Source organism: Onychostoma macrolepis, chromosome 17 (assembly GCF_012432095.1).
Source record: "Onychostoma macrolepis isolate SWU-2019 chromosome 17, ASM1243209v1, whole genome shotgun sequence".
Classification (NCBI taxonomy): Eukaryota; Metazoa; Chordata; class Actinopteri; order Cypriniformes; family Cyprinidae; genus Onychostoma; species Onychostoma macrolepis.
The window spans coordinates 8,929,342-8,946,357 of record NC_081171.1 but is presented as its reverse complement, the minus strand read 5'-3'; the positions used below and the strand labels follow the sequence as shown (position 1 = coordinate 8,946,357).

General features: G+C 36.2%; 1 protein-coding gene across 45 annotated transcripts in view; it reads left to right on the top strand.

Moving 5' to 3' along the window:
• Positions 1-17,016, top strand: part of nrxn3a (neurexin 3a) — a 295,029-nt gene that overhangs the window by 76,181 nt on the left and 201,832 nt on the right. For all 45 annotated transcript variants that reach the window (XR_009266732.1, XR_009266731.1, XR_009266730.1 and 42 more), the window contains 2 exons: positions 1,287-1,725; positions 4,844-5,227. Coding sequence is in view for 42 of the 45 variants with exons in the window: in XM_058749467.1 (XP_058605450.1) it covers positions 1,287-1,725; positions 4,844-5,227 (823 nt within the window). In the remaining 3 variants the exon portion in view is untranslated. The remainder of the gene's footprint in view (positions 1-1,286; positions 1,726-4,843; positions 5,228-17,016) is intronic.

The following is a 17,016-nucleotide window of genomic DNA, read 5'->3' as shown; positions in this document are numbered from 1 at the left end:
CTTCATTTTTGTTGAAAATAAATGCCTTTCCGATGCGGTATGAGATTTAAAAAGGGAGAGAAAAAGTTTGGCAAAAAGCGGGATCGCGTCAAAAAGCACACACCTTGTCATCTACGCCACTGAAACTGATATTGAGCAAGTGTCTTTTTTCAGCGTTGACTATCCCAATGGTGGGTGGAGTTAGTGTAAATAGCCTCTGCCAACAAGGCAGGCTATTTGCACTTAGTGTAAATAGACACTCTGAAACAAAAATCAGTATTTCAATTTGAGCATGTGTGCACTGGAAAAAAGTAAGCATTAAGCCCTGTTCACGAGTTCACCCTTACATATAGTCTGATGGCAAATAGTAAGCATATTTTGGCGTGCTGTCCTGGGGGAGGGCTTCGAGCCCGGAATATGGCCCGAACCCAGAGAACTCCCCCTATCCCTAATATGGGATAAAAATGGATTAGGGGTGAGGAGTTGGGGTGGAGGAGAGATGCCGGAAAACTGTCATTGGACAGAGGTAGGCAGGCTGCATATATATACATATACATACACATACACATACACATACACATATACATATATACATATACATATACACATATATACATATACATATATATATATACATACATATATATATATACATACATATATATATATATATACATATATACATACATACATATACATATATATATATATATATATATATATATATGCATACATACATATACATATACATACATATATATATACGTAATGTACTGATTAGGATAGTTAGCTAAACGAGTTGCACCTGTGCCAAATTAATTGATTATCTGATCGTGCTCCTCCCGCACCTTGTTAATAAAACATCATATAAAACTAAGCACTTGCTCAGAGCACGTGGTTGGTGTCTTTTCTTCAACTGACAGGCACTAGGACCCAGAGCACAAAGTCAGATTTGAGAAGCAGGCAGGGGGCAGGACTTGCTTCCTCTGAGCTTTTGTGGCAGAAAGTGCCATTGCTGCTTTGTCAACCCATTACCATAGTTATCAAGAAAACCAGACCCACATGCTTGTGCCAGCACAGCCCGAGTCAATTACCATTGAGAGACAGTCATTTGCAGGCAGTGGCCTGGCCTATTGGTATTATCACAGGTCATATTTGAATAAAGTCACCTTTCCTGGTCTCTCTATTTAGCATCCAGCATAAAAAAAAAAAAAAGAATTTGCATATTCATTATCTTCGAAAGCCAGATAAAGATATCTCATATATCATCATCATCATTGAGTGATTCTTTGCTTACATCCGAACAGGTTGTTTACAAAAACAATGACATCCGGCTGGAGCTCTCCCGGCTCGCCCGCATCGTGGATCCCAAAATGAAGATCCAGGGAGATGTGGTGTTCAAGTGCGAGAACGTGGCCACCCTGGACCCCATCTCATTCGAGACGCCCGAGGCCTACATCAGCCTACCCAAGTGGAACACCAAACGCATGGGCTCCATCTCCTTCGACTTCCGTACCACCGAACCAAACGGCCTTATTCTCTTCACCCATGGGAAGCCACAGGAAAGAAAGGATGCTCGTAGCCAAAAGAACACAAAGGTGGACTTTTTTGCAGTAGAGCTTCTGGATGGAAGTTTGTACCTGCTGCTGGACATGGGCTCTGGGACTATCAAAGTAAAAGCCACACAGAACAAGGTGAACGACGGGGCCTGGTATCATGTGGACATCCAACGAGACGGAAGATCAGGTCAGTGTGGGGATTCACAGACGAATACACTCTCACACACACTTAAGTGCATTCTTTATTCCATGCTGAACACATTTAATAAATAGCTTCTTTTATTTTTTCAAAATCCAGTCGGTTTTTTTAGTGTATAATTTTTATGTACTTTATACGGTGGCCGAGAGAGCTCAATGCACTGCAAATAGAAAAAACACCTGCAAATTAAGAAGAAAACTTCATCAATTTGACAACAGGAGCGCTGCAAATGCTCACAACACAACCAAATAAAGAAACACACTGCAAATACTCGCAACACAACCAAACAAAGAAACGCGCCGCAAATAAAATTCTTTATTTGGTTGTGTCGTGTGAATTGGCAGCGCGTTTCTTTATTTGTTTGCGTTGTGAGCATTTGCACCACCTGCTGTCAAACTGAAGATGTTTTCTTGATTTGCTGGTGCTTTTTCTATTTGCATGTGTTTTCTGAAGTTGCAGCGCATTGAGCTCTCTCGGCAACCGTAACTTTAGCTATTTAATTTAATTTTTTTTTTTTTTTTTTAATTCAGTCGGTTTTTATTGTATATCATTTTTATGTACTTTATTTTATTTAAAAAATTCTAGCTTTTGCACTATTTTGTATTGCAGTAAAGCTATTGTTAGCACATTTGATAGCTTTTCACTTTTCTCATTTGTTCCTTTTGTACAAATCTAAAGTTAAACGTCAATAGATAAGGAAATTGAAATATAATAATAATTACTATTATTATTTTTACTTTTATAAGTATTTATTAATATCATTATTAATTTGTAAATGGAAATTATATATTTATTTTGCTTTTTTGTTGCTTATGTTAATAGGTTACAGTATTACAGTGTAGTGTAGGAGAAATGTACTGTAGGTATAATAAAAAAAAAATTTTGTTGTTTGTTTTTTGCTCCGTAAACATTGCTGAATATTATATGGCTGTTAATAAAGGAAATATTCAATATAGTAACCCAAAATCTCTCCATAATATTTATGGTAGGAAAACAATTTGTCAGAAGCACAAAGCGAACCCGCTATTGTGGTTGTGCTGTTGCTTCGTTTTCCTTATGTAATAGACCTAAAACATAATAAATGCAATTCAAGGAAAAAGTCTTTAAAATCGCTCTCAAGAAATAAAGACATTGCCCATAAATTGTATATCATTTTAAAACCAATTTTTAACTGAGCACATGAAGAACTCCCACTTTGTTTCATTATTAAATCGGTCGGATACTGTAATTGCTTGTGTGTTTTCCATAGGCATTAAGCTCTGCAGCCCAAAGATAACAGCTTTAAACAAAAAGCACAGTGGTTAGTCACCAATAATGGACAGATTTAGTCCAAAGCAGGCTGACATTTTCATTTCATTTCACATCTACTTTGACAGAACTTTCTATTAGGTTTTATCCCCTCTATCTTTCTCTGTATCCTCCTTCACCTCTTTCTTTCTTTCATTGCCCTTGAATCTCTGGCACTCTGTTTCTGAATCGATCGACGACTACTCCATATCACTTCATAGCACAGGGCCCTTGGGAGGTCTTGTAGGATATCAATAATGCAAGGTTTTAGACAGAGCCATGTGGGTGACTGGACTGGTGTCAATTCTGAAGAGATTATTCCCATTGATCCCTGGTTCCCCACATGGGATGCATTGTTTACATCTGTGTGTCTGTATGAGGGATGCTGCTTTACAAGATTCACACACTCCCCATGAGGTCATAAATAGAAAATAATCTTCTTGTAGCCCCCCACTCCCTCCATCACTTACTCTATGGCTAGTCTCTCTATCCCTATCTTTGTCTCTTGTGGACAGGATAGACACAGGACAGACTGTCTTACTCTGAACCCTGCTGGATTACGCAGTGCAGTAATTTACAGTACTTTAGTTCAGATTTTATTGTCTCTCCACATTAAAAAAAATAAAAAAAATATATTTTTATTTTTTATTTTTTTATATGTATTTTATTTTTTTATTTTATTGGTATTTATATTTTAACATGACCTTCACTTAAAACATATTAATATATTACTTGTAATATAAATTATTTATGTCTCCTAACAAGTTTTAGCATCATGTATATACCATTATAGTATTTAATAATAATCTAAACTAGATTTTATTTTTATACTTTGTTTTCAATTAAATTTTAGTTTGAAATCAAATTGCTCTTAAAATTCTGATCTGTTTATATTTAACTTCACCTTTTTAACACCGCCCAAATGTATACGCTAAGAAAGAAGGTTCAACTTTTATTCTCGTTGTAGTATTGTTGCCGCCGCCATAATGGAAGCTGATATTCCAAATATGGAAAGGGGCACACCACGCTTTTCAGAACGATGAGCTTTGTAAAAATTGACATGTTTCAGAAAGGCAGGGCAGATTGGTGCAACAATTTTTTATTTTTTTATTTTAAGTATTTTTATTTATTTTTATTGCAAATTGTACATAAGACAAGGAACATCCAACAACATAAGGCACATTCACCATAAATAATACAAATAATCAACATTAATAATAATTATTATACACACAACAAAAATAACAACGAGGGAAGAGAGAGAAAAAAAACAAAACAAAAAAACCAAGGAGCACGAATCAATAGAAGTACAAAAAACACATCAAATACAAATACACTAAAATAATAAATATTTTGAATTAGAGAGGCAAAGAGTTTCAGACTTTCTATTTAGTTTTTTAAGTACTTAAGGCTCTGAAACATTTTCACAAAATCACTAAGAAATATGTTAAAAGAGGGTTTAGATTTTTTCCATTTGCTTGTATGAATATATTTACCTAACAATAAAACAAAGTTCACAACATCCAAAAAAAGAGAATTTAAATCACGCTTAAAGAAGATATCTTGCAAAACAAATGGAAAGGTGCAACAATATTGTACGGTACATGGAAAATAATGTGTTTTTAAACCTTAAACTGCGTAAACATTGCATTACACCAAATACACAAAATAATGTTATTTTTAGAAACGTCATATGACCACTGCTACAATAACACTAACTTGTAACGTCACTGGAGCACTAACAGTAACTGTGTGAATGTGTTCCATATATTTTATGGCTCATATAATCTCCGTCTCTTTTGATTTTTTTTTTTTTCAGGCACCATATCTGTTAACAGCCGTCGCACTCCGTTCACCGCCAGTGGTGAAAATGAAATCTTGGACCTGGAGGGGGACATGTACCTGGGTGGCCTCCCCGATAGCCGGGCCGGCCTTATCCTTCCCACCGAACTATGGACTGCCATGCTAAACTACGGCTATGTGGGATGCATTCGGGACCTGTTCATTGATGGTCGCAGTAAGGACATCAGGCAAATCGCTGAGGACCAGAACGGTGCAGGCATCAAACCTTCCTGCAACAAGATGTCAGGCAAGCAGTGCGACAGCTATCCGTGCAAGAACAAAGGCGTGTGCAAAGAAGGATGGAATCGCTTTATCTGTGACTGCACAGGCACCGGTTACTGGTCCCGCACGTGTGAGAGGGGTGAGTTAGCTGCCTTTACATTTACCTTTCCTTTATTAGTTCATATTAACCTAACAGGTCCGGTTTCCCAAAATGAATTTTTTTGCTTTGTTTTAGAATAAACCCAAGAGGGCGGGTTTAATTTCAATCGCGACATTTGAATAAAAAAAAGGAGCGTTTACAATCACCGTCACGCCAGTTTGTTTAGCTTCTCACCTGTAAAATCCCATCTGCTGCTGTTTGTAAACAGCGGATTAGCTCTCACATAATCAGTTAAACTATAAGCTCATTAATATCTCAGCACGTTGCTGTATGGAAGCTGATGTTCTCCGGGGTTTGGGGAGTGTTGCGTCTGAGTCAAACCCGTGATGATGTCATACCTTGGAAAAAGTCCAGCCGCTCATAAAGACCAGATCTTCAGATATCATAGGCAGAAAGATTTATATTTGCATGAAAAATGAAGCAGAATGGTTTTGGTAGATGACAGGAGATTGGTTGTGGATATTTTACTCGAGTCTGTTGGGGCTGCATGTTTGAAGGGCTCCATATGGGCCAGAACGCAGGGGTTCCAGGTAACCAGGTAATAGAGGGACTCCAGCATGTCTGTGAACACTGAGCAAAGCAAATTGCTTATTATGTTGGCATGAGAGCTGGTTTCTTTGTTGGGCTTCATCCATTTGTGTAATATTACCATTGTTATCTTTTTTTTTTTTTTTTTTTACTCTATAACATATTTAGATAATCACATTTGTAGTAGAAGAAGATATGAAGTAAATATGAGGCAGAACAGTAATTCTCAAATGTTTTGAACCAAGTACTGCTAATGTCCCTTTAAAACAAGATACAAAAAGGGATTTTTGCGGTGATGCCTTAGAATAATTATTTTGGGAATAATTATTTGGGTTTCTCAAAGAACCCCAAATTGTTTCTGTGAACAATAAAAAAAAATAATAATTTCTTAGTCTGAAGAATATTTTATTAATCTGAAGAGCATTTTTCCTTTTGTGCAATGGTTCCACGGGTGTTAAAGGTGCTTCATGGAACCAACAATAGCAATGAAAAACCTATTTTTAAGGTGTAGGCTGCTGTTTACAGTTACGCAACTACAGCTCCTTAACTGTTTGTCAAGATAACATTTCATAACTTATCAAATCACCAATAAGATTTGACAACAATATTACAAATGTAGCTTCTTTAGCCTTTATTATTTATTTATTTTTAAAAACTAGCTTCTGTATACTCTGTACTGTAATACAGCTAATATTGTTGGCACCTTTATAATAAACTGCTTTGCGGAAAAAAAAAAAGTCTGATATTCAAATGTAAAGTTCAATGCAAATAAATGAGAAATTAAAATAAAATAATAAAATAAAACAAATTTTAGACTTTAGGCTCATGTTCCATATTGAGAACAAAAATGAGTTTCAAGAGCATACAAAGGGTCAGATGTAGCAAATATTGGCATGAATTGTTTTTGTATTGTCAGAGGACGTGTTATGATATCTTTTTCTGTCCTTGTACAGTGTTTTTAGACAAATGTAAAAGTCAAATATCAGCAGTTTCACAGTCCATTGCCAGAGACAGATTGTAAATTAACCTCCTACACGTTCATTTGCCATGAATGTCAGTCATAATCATCTGCAAGGGCATCAGACTGAGTGTCACCACGCGTTATAGCGAGTTTGTGAGAAGAGTGAGTGTGAGAAGTATTCACATACCGACTAGAAGTGCGTCTAAACATTGTCATTTGGCTACAATTATGCCACAAGGCAAAATAGTCCGCTTTCTAAGTATCAGTCACACCTGGACTGCTCATTTGCATGGCTCTGAACTAATAACCAAACACTGAAATGACTAGACAGCCCTAACACTTAAAAGAGCACATTGTAATTATTAGTGATGCTTGCTAAGCTGCTTATCTAAACTGTATAGAGGAAACAGAAGAAACTCCTGGTAAAATCTGTGCACCCTAATTCAATCAGCTCTTGACTTGGCCAGTAAACAGGCCTTGTGTCGTTGGGTACACCAGCTGAGACTTTGCATCGATAGTCAGATGTCTAATAGTTCTGCTAAACTACAGTCAGGTTCTGTTTTATTTTTTTTTTTTAGTGTTATAATTCTAAACCCAAACTCTGCCAAGAGTGCACACCTGACTACCTGATATTTGTCCAGATCTATTATCTGCTCCATAGAAGCCTGTAGCTGCTGCTCGGGCCAGACAACTGGCTGCTGTCACACACCATGCTGTCCTCCTGTCAGTACACATGCACTTCAGGTTTTCTCTAATGCACACTCAGCATTTCAACCCTGACAAACACCTTTTTTTTTCTATATTGAGGAAATGTGTCTATGCGCTTGGAAATTTCAGGCCTGGAAGAGCAACTGCTAATTCAGTGACTGTAGAAATTCAAAACATTTAATACAGGGGTCATGTAATGTGAAATTATTTTATTTTTATTTTTAAATAGTAAAATACTATCAAAGTATTGTTCTATTTAAAAGTAAAAAAAAAAAATATACTGTTTAAAATTTCTCATGATGACTTCATTAAATGTCAGTATGATAAAATTCTTCACATAATATTCTTTCAGATGCTCCTCTAAACATGTTATATCATGTCATTTTATTTTATACAAAAGCCTACATGCATGCATAGAAATTAACATGAATATGAATGTGTGTTTTCCTCTCTCACTTTTGTTAGTTTGATTGGCATGAATTATCTTCTAAACAAAGAAAACTTTCCTCACAGAATAGCCTGCTGGAATATAAAACAAATGCAAGCTAGAGAGTCTGGAATAACTGAATCCTGTTTTTAAAGAGTTATTAAGTCCATTATGCAGCTAGGATCTCTCGAGGTCATTTCATATATTATTCTTAAAATGACACACAACATCATTGCATATACTGCGTATGAGTTTAGAAAACTACATTTTTGATAAGTGAATAAGTGATAAGATGACTAAAGTGCTGTATTCTTTATAGAGCAAGAATTCTAATTTAACTGCAGTTTTACAAAGAATTACAATTTTGCATCTTTTTTTGTATTGTATGTAACTTTTGTATTGTATATTGGCTATAACTTTGACTATATTCACAATATAGCGCAGTCTCGTTTATTGCTTATTATTTATAGTTTATGATTTTGCATAATAAAAATTTCATTAAAACATTTTAAGCAAATTAATTCTAAATGCCATCTTTGCACAGGAAGGCACAGTATAATCCCAAGCCAATATCATAGCAGTCTGTTTTGTGTTAAGAGATTTTAGTATTTTGTTTAAATCTGTCATATCTGAATGATGGTTTAAATCCTTTAGCTTCTGAACTTAAAAACTGCAATACTGTTATAGCTTACTGTAGAATAAAGTTAATACTGTGTAAAAAGGTAAAACCTGTTTTCATGCGGTAATTGAACTCATTGTACCGCATCATCTGATGTGCCTTGCCAATTTAGAGCTGAGATTTCATTTTGCACGTTAATTCCTTCAGTCATTAATGTAGAAAATGAGTTTGTTTGGTTAATAAATGCAAAACCTCATTTCTGTGCGAACGGCCCTGATCATTACAAAAGTACCTCGACAGGTCATGCCTCAGTAATGCTAAATTAAATAACGAGATCGGATGATTGTGGGATGAGCTGATATGTTGATAATTGGCTCAGATATTTTGTTCATATGCATGGTTTGCCATGCGGATTGTGTCTAAACTTTGTGTTTGCAAACAGGCTGAGTTGTACTGGGAACTTTTTTGTTGTTTTTTTTTTACTAAGCACCACTGGCTATAGTGCTCAAGTTAATTGCTATTGATTCAAGCAGTGTGAAGGTCATCTATGCCGGCCTGGGGGCCTCAGAGAGCCAAAGTGGACCCTACAGCCATGGCCCTTAAATCACCTGAGAGTGCACTGAATGCTAGGGCTACGGTCCCTTAACAACACTCAAATATAATCACAACTGAGTTTACTCACATTCTGGGGATTTTTTTTCTATCTTCTTTGTCAATACTATATTTCTCCGAGGCTTGTCCGTAGTATAGCCCATGTGACACAGAGGCCTGGGTGATCAGTGTAAAACTTTATAACACAAACTGCAGGTTCCCTTGGTAGCTTTCCTGTTTTACCGCCGAAGGCTTTTAGCATATATTGATTTGATACTGTAGTGTCCCTGATTAAGCCACAAAGAGCACATAGAGATGACATCCGTGAGGGTTTATCTTGCAATTACTCTTTCCAGCCTAATCTGGGTAATTATGTCAGTGATTTTACTCTTTCCTCAGGTTGTCTTTTCTTTTGATTGCCTTCATTTCTCTCTCTGTCTCTCTGTTTCATTCTCTTTGGAGAGATGATGAGGGGGAGGAACCTTTGTAAAATGCACAATGATTGGAGTATAGCATTTCATGGCAAAATTCATAAGACAAAACACAGAATATAAAAAGATCTAGATCCGTGCAATTTATTCATGCAGTTACAAACGTTTATCCACGAACAAAAATGCAGACACATACATGTTTTATTTTGATTGCTTGCAGACAGAAAAATGTTCAATGTGGCATTGAGATAGACGTGAATTATGTTAGTCTGTTTGTTTTTTTGTTTTTTATTTTATTTTTTTTGTTAACATTTAAAAAAATCTCAGATAGACGTCTTTGACTGTTCCATAATGTTTTTTTTTTTCAGGGTCTGGTATTCTTTGCATTTTTTGTGTTGCATTTTTAATGATATATCAAGTTAAAAATAGTTGTAAAATAAAAGTTTATTCGTGGTGGTTTGATTTTAGTTTTTTTATTTTGTGTCTTTTGTGTGTGTGAACTGATTCTTTTAATTAATCTCACAAAAAACACTTTTATTGTATTTAAATATAAAAATATAAAAATATTAAATTCAGTTATATAAAGTGTTTAAAAAGTAATTATTTATTAAATTATTTGTTTATTATTTAAAAAAAGATTTTATATTAAAAAATAAATATATAAAATGACAAATGTATTATTTCTTATTTCTTTATTTATATTTTGATCGCTGTGGTCATTTTAGTGTACTCGTGCCCGTCACTAATACATGGATACGAGTCCACACGCACATATCCACATGTTCAGACTTCATGGATTGAGGGTATGGATCGACACTAATGTCAGGTCTTAGGGGTAAACACGCCAGTATAAGATTTCACAGCAGTCGGTCAAAATGTTCCGCCCCCATGGTCCCGAGGCCTTGTTATCTTCCCTCATCCCTTCCTCTCCATCCCCAGCAATCTGCCTGATTTCATAGCTTCAGGAAATCAGCTCATATTCTGCAGATTTTCCCTCCCTATCATTCACCTCTCTTTGAAAAGTCTCTAATCATGCTGAATAGCCAATCAGTGAAGCACTAACAACAGCATTCATTTGGCCACGGTACACAAGCTCATCCAGACGGAAGTGAAAGGGAACTTTGTGTCTGCCGTTGTGTAGCTCTTTATTTAGAACCGGGTAAAAATGATTTGTTCCTTTACGAGATGCATCAGTGTGTTGACATATCAGACCCCATCAATAGAAAGTGTTCAACATGAGGGTACAAAACATGCCATTCCATCACGAAAGGGGAGAGGTGGTCTCCGCCGCTGCCTGAGGAAATGGGAGATAGCATTGCTTTGCTTGACAGTTGTGGATATTGGATATGTCTCTAGTTTCCACATTCTCTCTCACTCTCTATTTTCCCTTTCTCACTCTATTCTTCCATTCTGTCTTTGTTAGAATATATTCCTGATTTACAGTATATGGGTCATATTCATAGCTGTTTAAGTCTGCTTATAATGTCAGTGAAAGGCTGTTTTAAAAGGTAGGCGGCATAGCATGCATCCCTCACTGAAAAGACAATCCCATAATGCATTGCAACAGCTGACCCACAATGTGTGATGGAGTCATATGAATCTCCTTAATCAAACTATTGATAAAGCTCATTAGGTTCTGAAGTGTTTTTTTGCAATGGGCAACATTTTATAATCAGACCTGGATATTTAATATGATGATTTAAATCAAGGGTTCAGAAGCCATTTCAGGTTTTAAAAGCATTTTGATGAATTATTCAGAAGATTTCAATGAACTCCTCTGGTACTGATCAGGATTAAAACTCATTTCTCAGAGTTCATGACTAATCAAAATGGTGAGCTGGAATGAATTAATTAGAATCACTAAATATCTTAAAATAAAGTCTGTCATGAGCCTACTCTGGCCATTTTCACTTTAACAAAGACCATCAGATAGGTAGGCTATACAATATTGTACCTTTTATCATTTTAGGCTGAAAATGAACATTTTTTTTCTGCTAATGCATTAGCACTGGATATACCTGTACTGTACAAGCTGTACAAACAGACAATGGGTTTATAAATACATAAACACTCATCAGAGTAGAAACTCAAAAAAACAAAATTGAATTCATTTATTCACTTTATCTCAGTCTGCCATCTTGTGTATTAGTAGTGTGGTGGAGTAACATTAATTTCTGTAGCTCTGAGCTAATCGCAGTGCTCTTAGTAAGATAATACTTTTGTTTTTGACTCGTTGAGTCTGTGAGTTAGGACAATACATGAGCACAGAAGAATGTGAAAGCAACTTATTATTTTTCTGTTGTGGCAGGAACATTACTTTCTTTCATTATTCAGAGAAAACGGAAGCATGTTTCTTTCCAAAGTCCTTTTTTGTTTTTCATTTGTCTCTGAGCACTTATCTGTCATGCAGACTTGAATAATTATTGAAATGAGCAGTCTGTGGAACAGAATATCTGCATCTTTAATTTACTACAGGAAGTGAACAGCCAAAGGAATGAATGAATATATATATATATATATATATATATATATATATAATATATATTTTTATTATTTTTTTTATTATTATTATTCAGACAGTCTCACAAGTCAGAGAAAAGTGTTCTGACTTTTCTAATTCTTGTTTTTTTTTTTGGTCATGGAATAAAAAAGGTACTTTTAGATAACTTTTTTTATATCTCACGTTTATATCTCACAATTGCCAGTTATAAACTAGTATTTATTTTTTTTTGATCAGTGTTTTTTTCCACTTTTAGTTCACAAACTTAAAAGAAACAAACTATGGTTGGTCTCTTTACATGTTGGTCAGAAATCCTTTCTTGTAGTTCTTTTTCAGAAAATGCTGCATCGTGGAGCACACTTTATGCTGATAATGTCACATAGACAGACTTTTGATTATGTATAAGCTCTCAGTTCTCTGAATAGTACTGAGCATTTAAATAGTGTTTTATCACACCGAAAATTCAAGCTGACACCAAGTAAATTAGTCATCATTGAGCATTCACATCCCATAGTATCTCATTTTACATCAATGTGGCTTTTTTCTCTCCCTCCTCTCCATGCATGGAGGCACTCAGGAGCCGAGGTCTCTGTCTGCCCCTCCGTCACAGCTGGTTAGAGGAGCAAGAGGTGACGGCCTACGGTTATCCACCTAACATGCTCTTAGTAGTCACTCACAGACCTGCTGAATTTTTCAGATCGCAGGTGTTGGCAGTCTCAAAAACCTTTATGAAATATTGTGAGTCGACGACCTTCATCAGATGAAACCAGACTGTTACATCGTTGTTTCTGTAGTCATCTATGCCAGTCACCACTAGGGCTGCTCGATTATGGCAAAAATCATAATCACGATTATTTTGGTCAATATTGTAATCACGATTATTTAACACGATTATGAGTGGGCCATATGACCAAAGCTTTATATGAGTGATTTATTTAAAGATAGTGATACATATAAAATATACTTCCTGTAAATAAGGTTGCTATGACATCTAGATTGTAGAGCCAGTGAAATTTCACAATTCTCAATAACACAGCAGAGTACTAGGTAATTATTAGTAACAAACAAAAAGTCCTCAAAATTATTGAACATAATTAAAAGTCAGTAATAAAAACGCAAAGGACAAATACAATAGAAAAAAATATACAAATGAAACAAACTGTGCTTTAAGTTTTGTTTTTTGTTTTTTAATGCAAGTCTCAAGCAGTTAACAGCCTACTACAGAAATGAATAATCAAATGTAAAATAAAACAGCATAGTCTTCACTGTAAGAATTAAACTTTCTTTGTTTCTTATGAAAGCTACAAAAGTCTTTCACTCGAGCAGTGTGTGATTCTGAATTTGTCTTTTGTTGTTTGGTTAATATTAAGCACACAGTCGCAGCAGGAATATAGCCCGCTGTCACTTTAAGAGCCGCACAGATCCAATTTATTGTTACACGCGTATTTTCATTCTCAACTCTTTACGTTCATTTATTACATGACCATAGACTGACAAAGGTTTACATGAATAATGACTAAGCGCCGCATTTTCAGACATTTTTGCGTGTATTTGACTGTTTAGGTGCATATGTTCAGCTAAAAGATGACTTTACATGTCCATGCTCTGCTCCGTCTCTGAGCGCATCACAGAAATCCTCCTGAGCAGCAGCGCAAGTTCTCTCGCGCTTTTAAAACATGAATAAAGCTAATCAACTTTAATAAATCAAGCACGTCCCATTTTGCAAAAGTCACGTTACATGATTTTACTGATTTGCAATTGGGCTTTAATGGAGGAACGAAATCGCACCGCTGGAAAGGGGGTGGAATGGAGCGCAATAATCGTTTCATCTCGATTATTGTATTTTCATAATCGTTGGAGGCCGAAATCGACTGTTTTGTCAGCCCTAGTCACCACCCTTCCTGCTTTCTTCCCTTTGAAAAATATAAATGAGCCATGAAAGGGCAAGGAAGGAGAGCACAGTAGGGAAGCATAGAGAGAGAGTGAGCAAGAGAAAGACAAGAAATATGGGAACTAGCATAGCGGTTAGCATATGTGCCCGTAATGCACAGCTGTGATGCCCATGCAAGTCATTCTAGGATAAATATAACCTATGAAATCCAACCCCCGCTCCCCCTTTCTTGTGTGTATGTATGAAATTGTTTGCATTCATATTGAAATCTCTCACTTTTTGATTGCAGACTTTGAGTTTGTGACATTGAAATCTCTTCCAAAATTCTAGTGACAGGTGAGAATTCAGGGGTTTTCCCAAGGAGAAAAGTATGTGGTACATTGTATTTAAATTAAAATCTCCATTAGCTCTCCATTTAATTGGGAGGAATAATAAATATTAAAGAGATCTGTGATTTGTATTTGGTCTTCTCCTTGCTATTCTCTGCTGTCTACAATAAAATAAGAAACCCAAGAAGAGAGGGATTCATGGAGGGCTTGTGGGTTTGCTGTAAGCGGTGCGGCTCTGCGGTTGAAAACAGTTTATTTTCAGTGGCAGGAGAGTTATTGAACTGTTTCTAATCCAGCTCTGAAGCTAAATGAGTGCAGACGAGAGTGGTCTGCAAGCTGCTTCCACAATCGGCGCTGAAACAGAACAGAGTAAATCCTTTTGTGTCTGCGTTGGGAGGAGCAGAGAGGCAGCACGTGGAGGAGGATGTGCCTACTGTATTTGGTCCACCTCTTCTCTTTTTTAAGGGTGGCTCTAAATTATTCAAATTGTTGCTGCAGTATAGCTACGATCTGCTATTTATGGCAACTGCGGGTGTCAGAAACCCCCCTTTAGGGTTTCACTATAAGCCAGTCCTGTGCCCACACCAGCCATCTTTTAGAATGGACCAGAGCGTGAGAACTGATTTACACTTTTAAGTGGTTTTGAAGGATGCATTGCATAATAAACTTGAACATTGTTTATTCACAGGTTCTTTAAAATTGTTCATTGTGTACCATGTCCATGCAGAAGTGATTTTAATGACCTGTATTTAATGTTGGTTGACATTCATTGTTGTGCAAACGTTTAAAAAAACACTGCAACATAATGATTTTACATGCATTGTCATCATAAGGCATCTGCTGCCATCTAGTGGCACATGAAGGAAACATTAAATTATCTTATGATTTGTAAACCAAGGTTGATAGAGGACATTTTAAGGACAGATGCTGTTTTCTGGATATTTGTCCTGTTTGGTGCTGTGCATAATCGTGCGCTTAATTTCTAATATGAATTAGATTTAAATGTTAAGCATTATACAGTATTTCCTAATTTAAGTGAGATAATAGATTCATCTTGTTATTCCGACTTAAAAATACATTTGCAAACCCCTCTATATGACATTTCAGGCAAATCATCTTATGTAAAATAACACTGCTTCAAATAAATGGTCTGTAAGTCATTATAGTCACATTTAGGCCTGATGTGCTTTTAGATTTATGATGGTTTATGATTGTTGAGCAGTTGTGCTGTGAAAAACCTTCATTTTCTCCCTTATGACAAAATAATGCTCATTGAAAGTGACCCTGTTTCATGTATACTGTGTGATTATGGCAGTGACCCAAAATCACGTCGTCTCTCTCGCTCTTGTTAGAGACTGCAATTAGCATCATCTGGGTATTTGCTTCTCTACACAATAGAACGCACACCTGTGACACATTATTTAACATGCGTATGTGTCCATTTGTGTGGGTGTGACCACCTGCAAGTCTGTTTAATTACAAACATGCACTGAACAATTTCCTGAATGATTTGGCTTGGAAGGTTTTAATTCAGTTTTCACGTCATTGTTTCATCCACAGAAGCAGAGAATATTAGGGTGAGGTGCGTCACTTCCTGCGATCAGGACAGCTATGTTTCCCATAAAAAAAAAAAAAGTTTCTGTATTGGTCAATGTGTTTTTTGTCTTAGGTACTACCAAACCAAATTTGTTGTAACACTATATTATTCTGATTATTAGTTAACATTCATTAAAGGAATAGTTGAATGAAAAATGAAAATTTGCTGAAAATTCTCACACTCAGGCCATCCAAGATGTTGATGAGAAATTTATATTACATCACTTACTCCGTCAGACTGAGAGTCCAAACAGCTGATTAAAAACATCACTATAATCCGCAAGTAATCCACATGACTCCAGTCCATGAATTATTACTCACACATTGTTGCTTCTGGCTAAAATACAAGTCCATAATCCATAATAATGCTTCCTCCAGTGAAAAGTCTATCTCTTGTTGTCCTCTATAACTGTTTTTGCTCATGAACAGTGCTTGATCTGAGCATATTTCTCTCCAGATTCAGACGAGACAACTTTTTCACTAAAGACTGCTATATTGCGGATAAAGGACTTGTATTTTAGCCAGAAGCAATGGTTTGACGTTAAGAGCGTCTTTATGATGGATTTGTTTCTTACAAACGTTCTGACGGCACCCATTCACTGCAGAGGATCCATTGGTCAGCAAGTGATGTAATGCTAAATAAAGAAACAAACTCATCTACATCTTGGATGGCCTGAGAAATTTTAATTTTTGCAACTATTTTCTTTAGTACACCTGAATTGGCTATATTATTATCATAATTATCTTTCATACTCATACAATGGTTGAAGAAATGTCATCAGGAATTACCTAAAATCTAAACTGGGCAGTTGGACTCTTCACTGCAACAGCAGACCTATCAAAAATCTCTGTCTTGCCATCTTAATTTCCAGCATGTGGCACCACAGGAGCTGATGAAGGTTAAGAGTCTAACTGGACTAAAGACAGTGGCAACAGCTGCTCTGTTTTGAGGCACTGCTTACCAAACGGTCTCTGCACGTCTCTATCTCACAGGAGAGATTGAAGGTTGAATTGCTGTCTGCATTAATGTCCTTGTCATCTTCAGTTTAGAGTTTGTCGTCTGCCGGTGAGCAGCAGGAAGACTGACAATTTAATGAACATTGATTGCCTTTTATGCCTGATGTTTCTCTCATTATGTCATTGAGACAGAGCTCAGTACAGGTCAGTCTGATCCCTCTGTGCCGCAC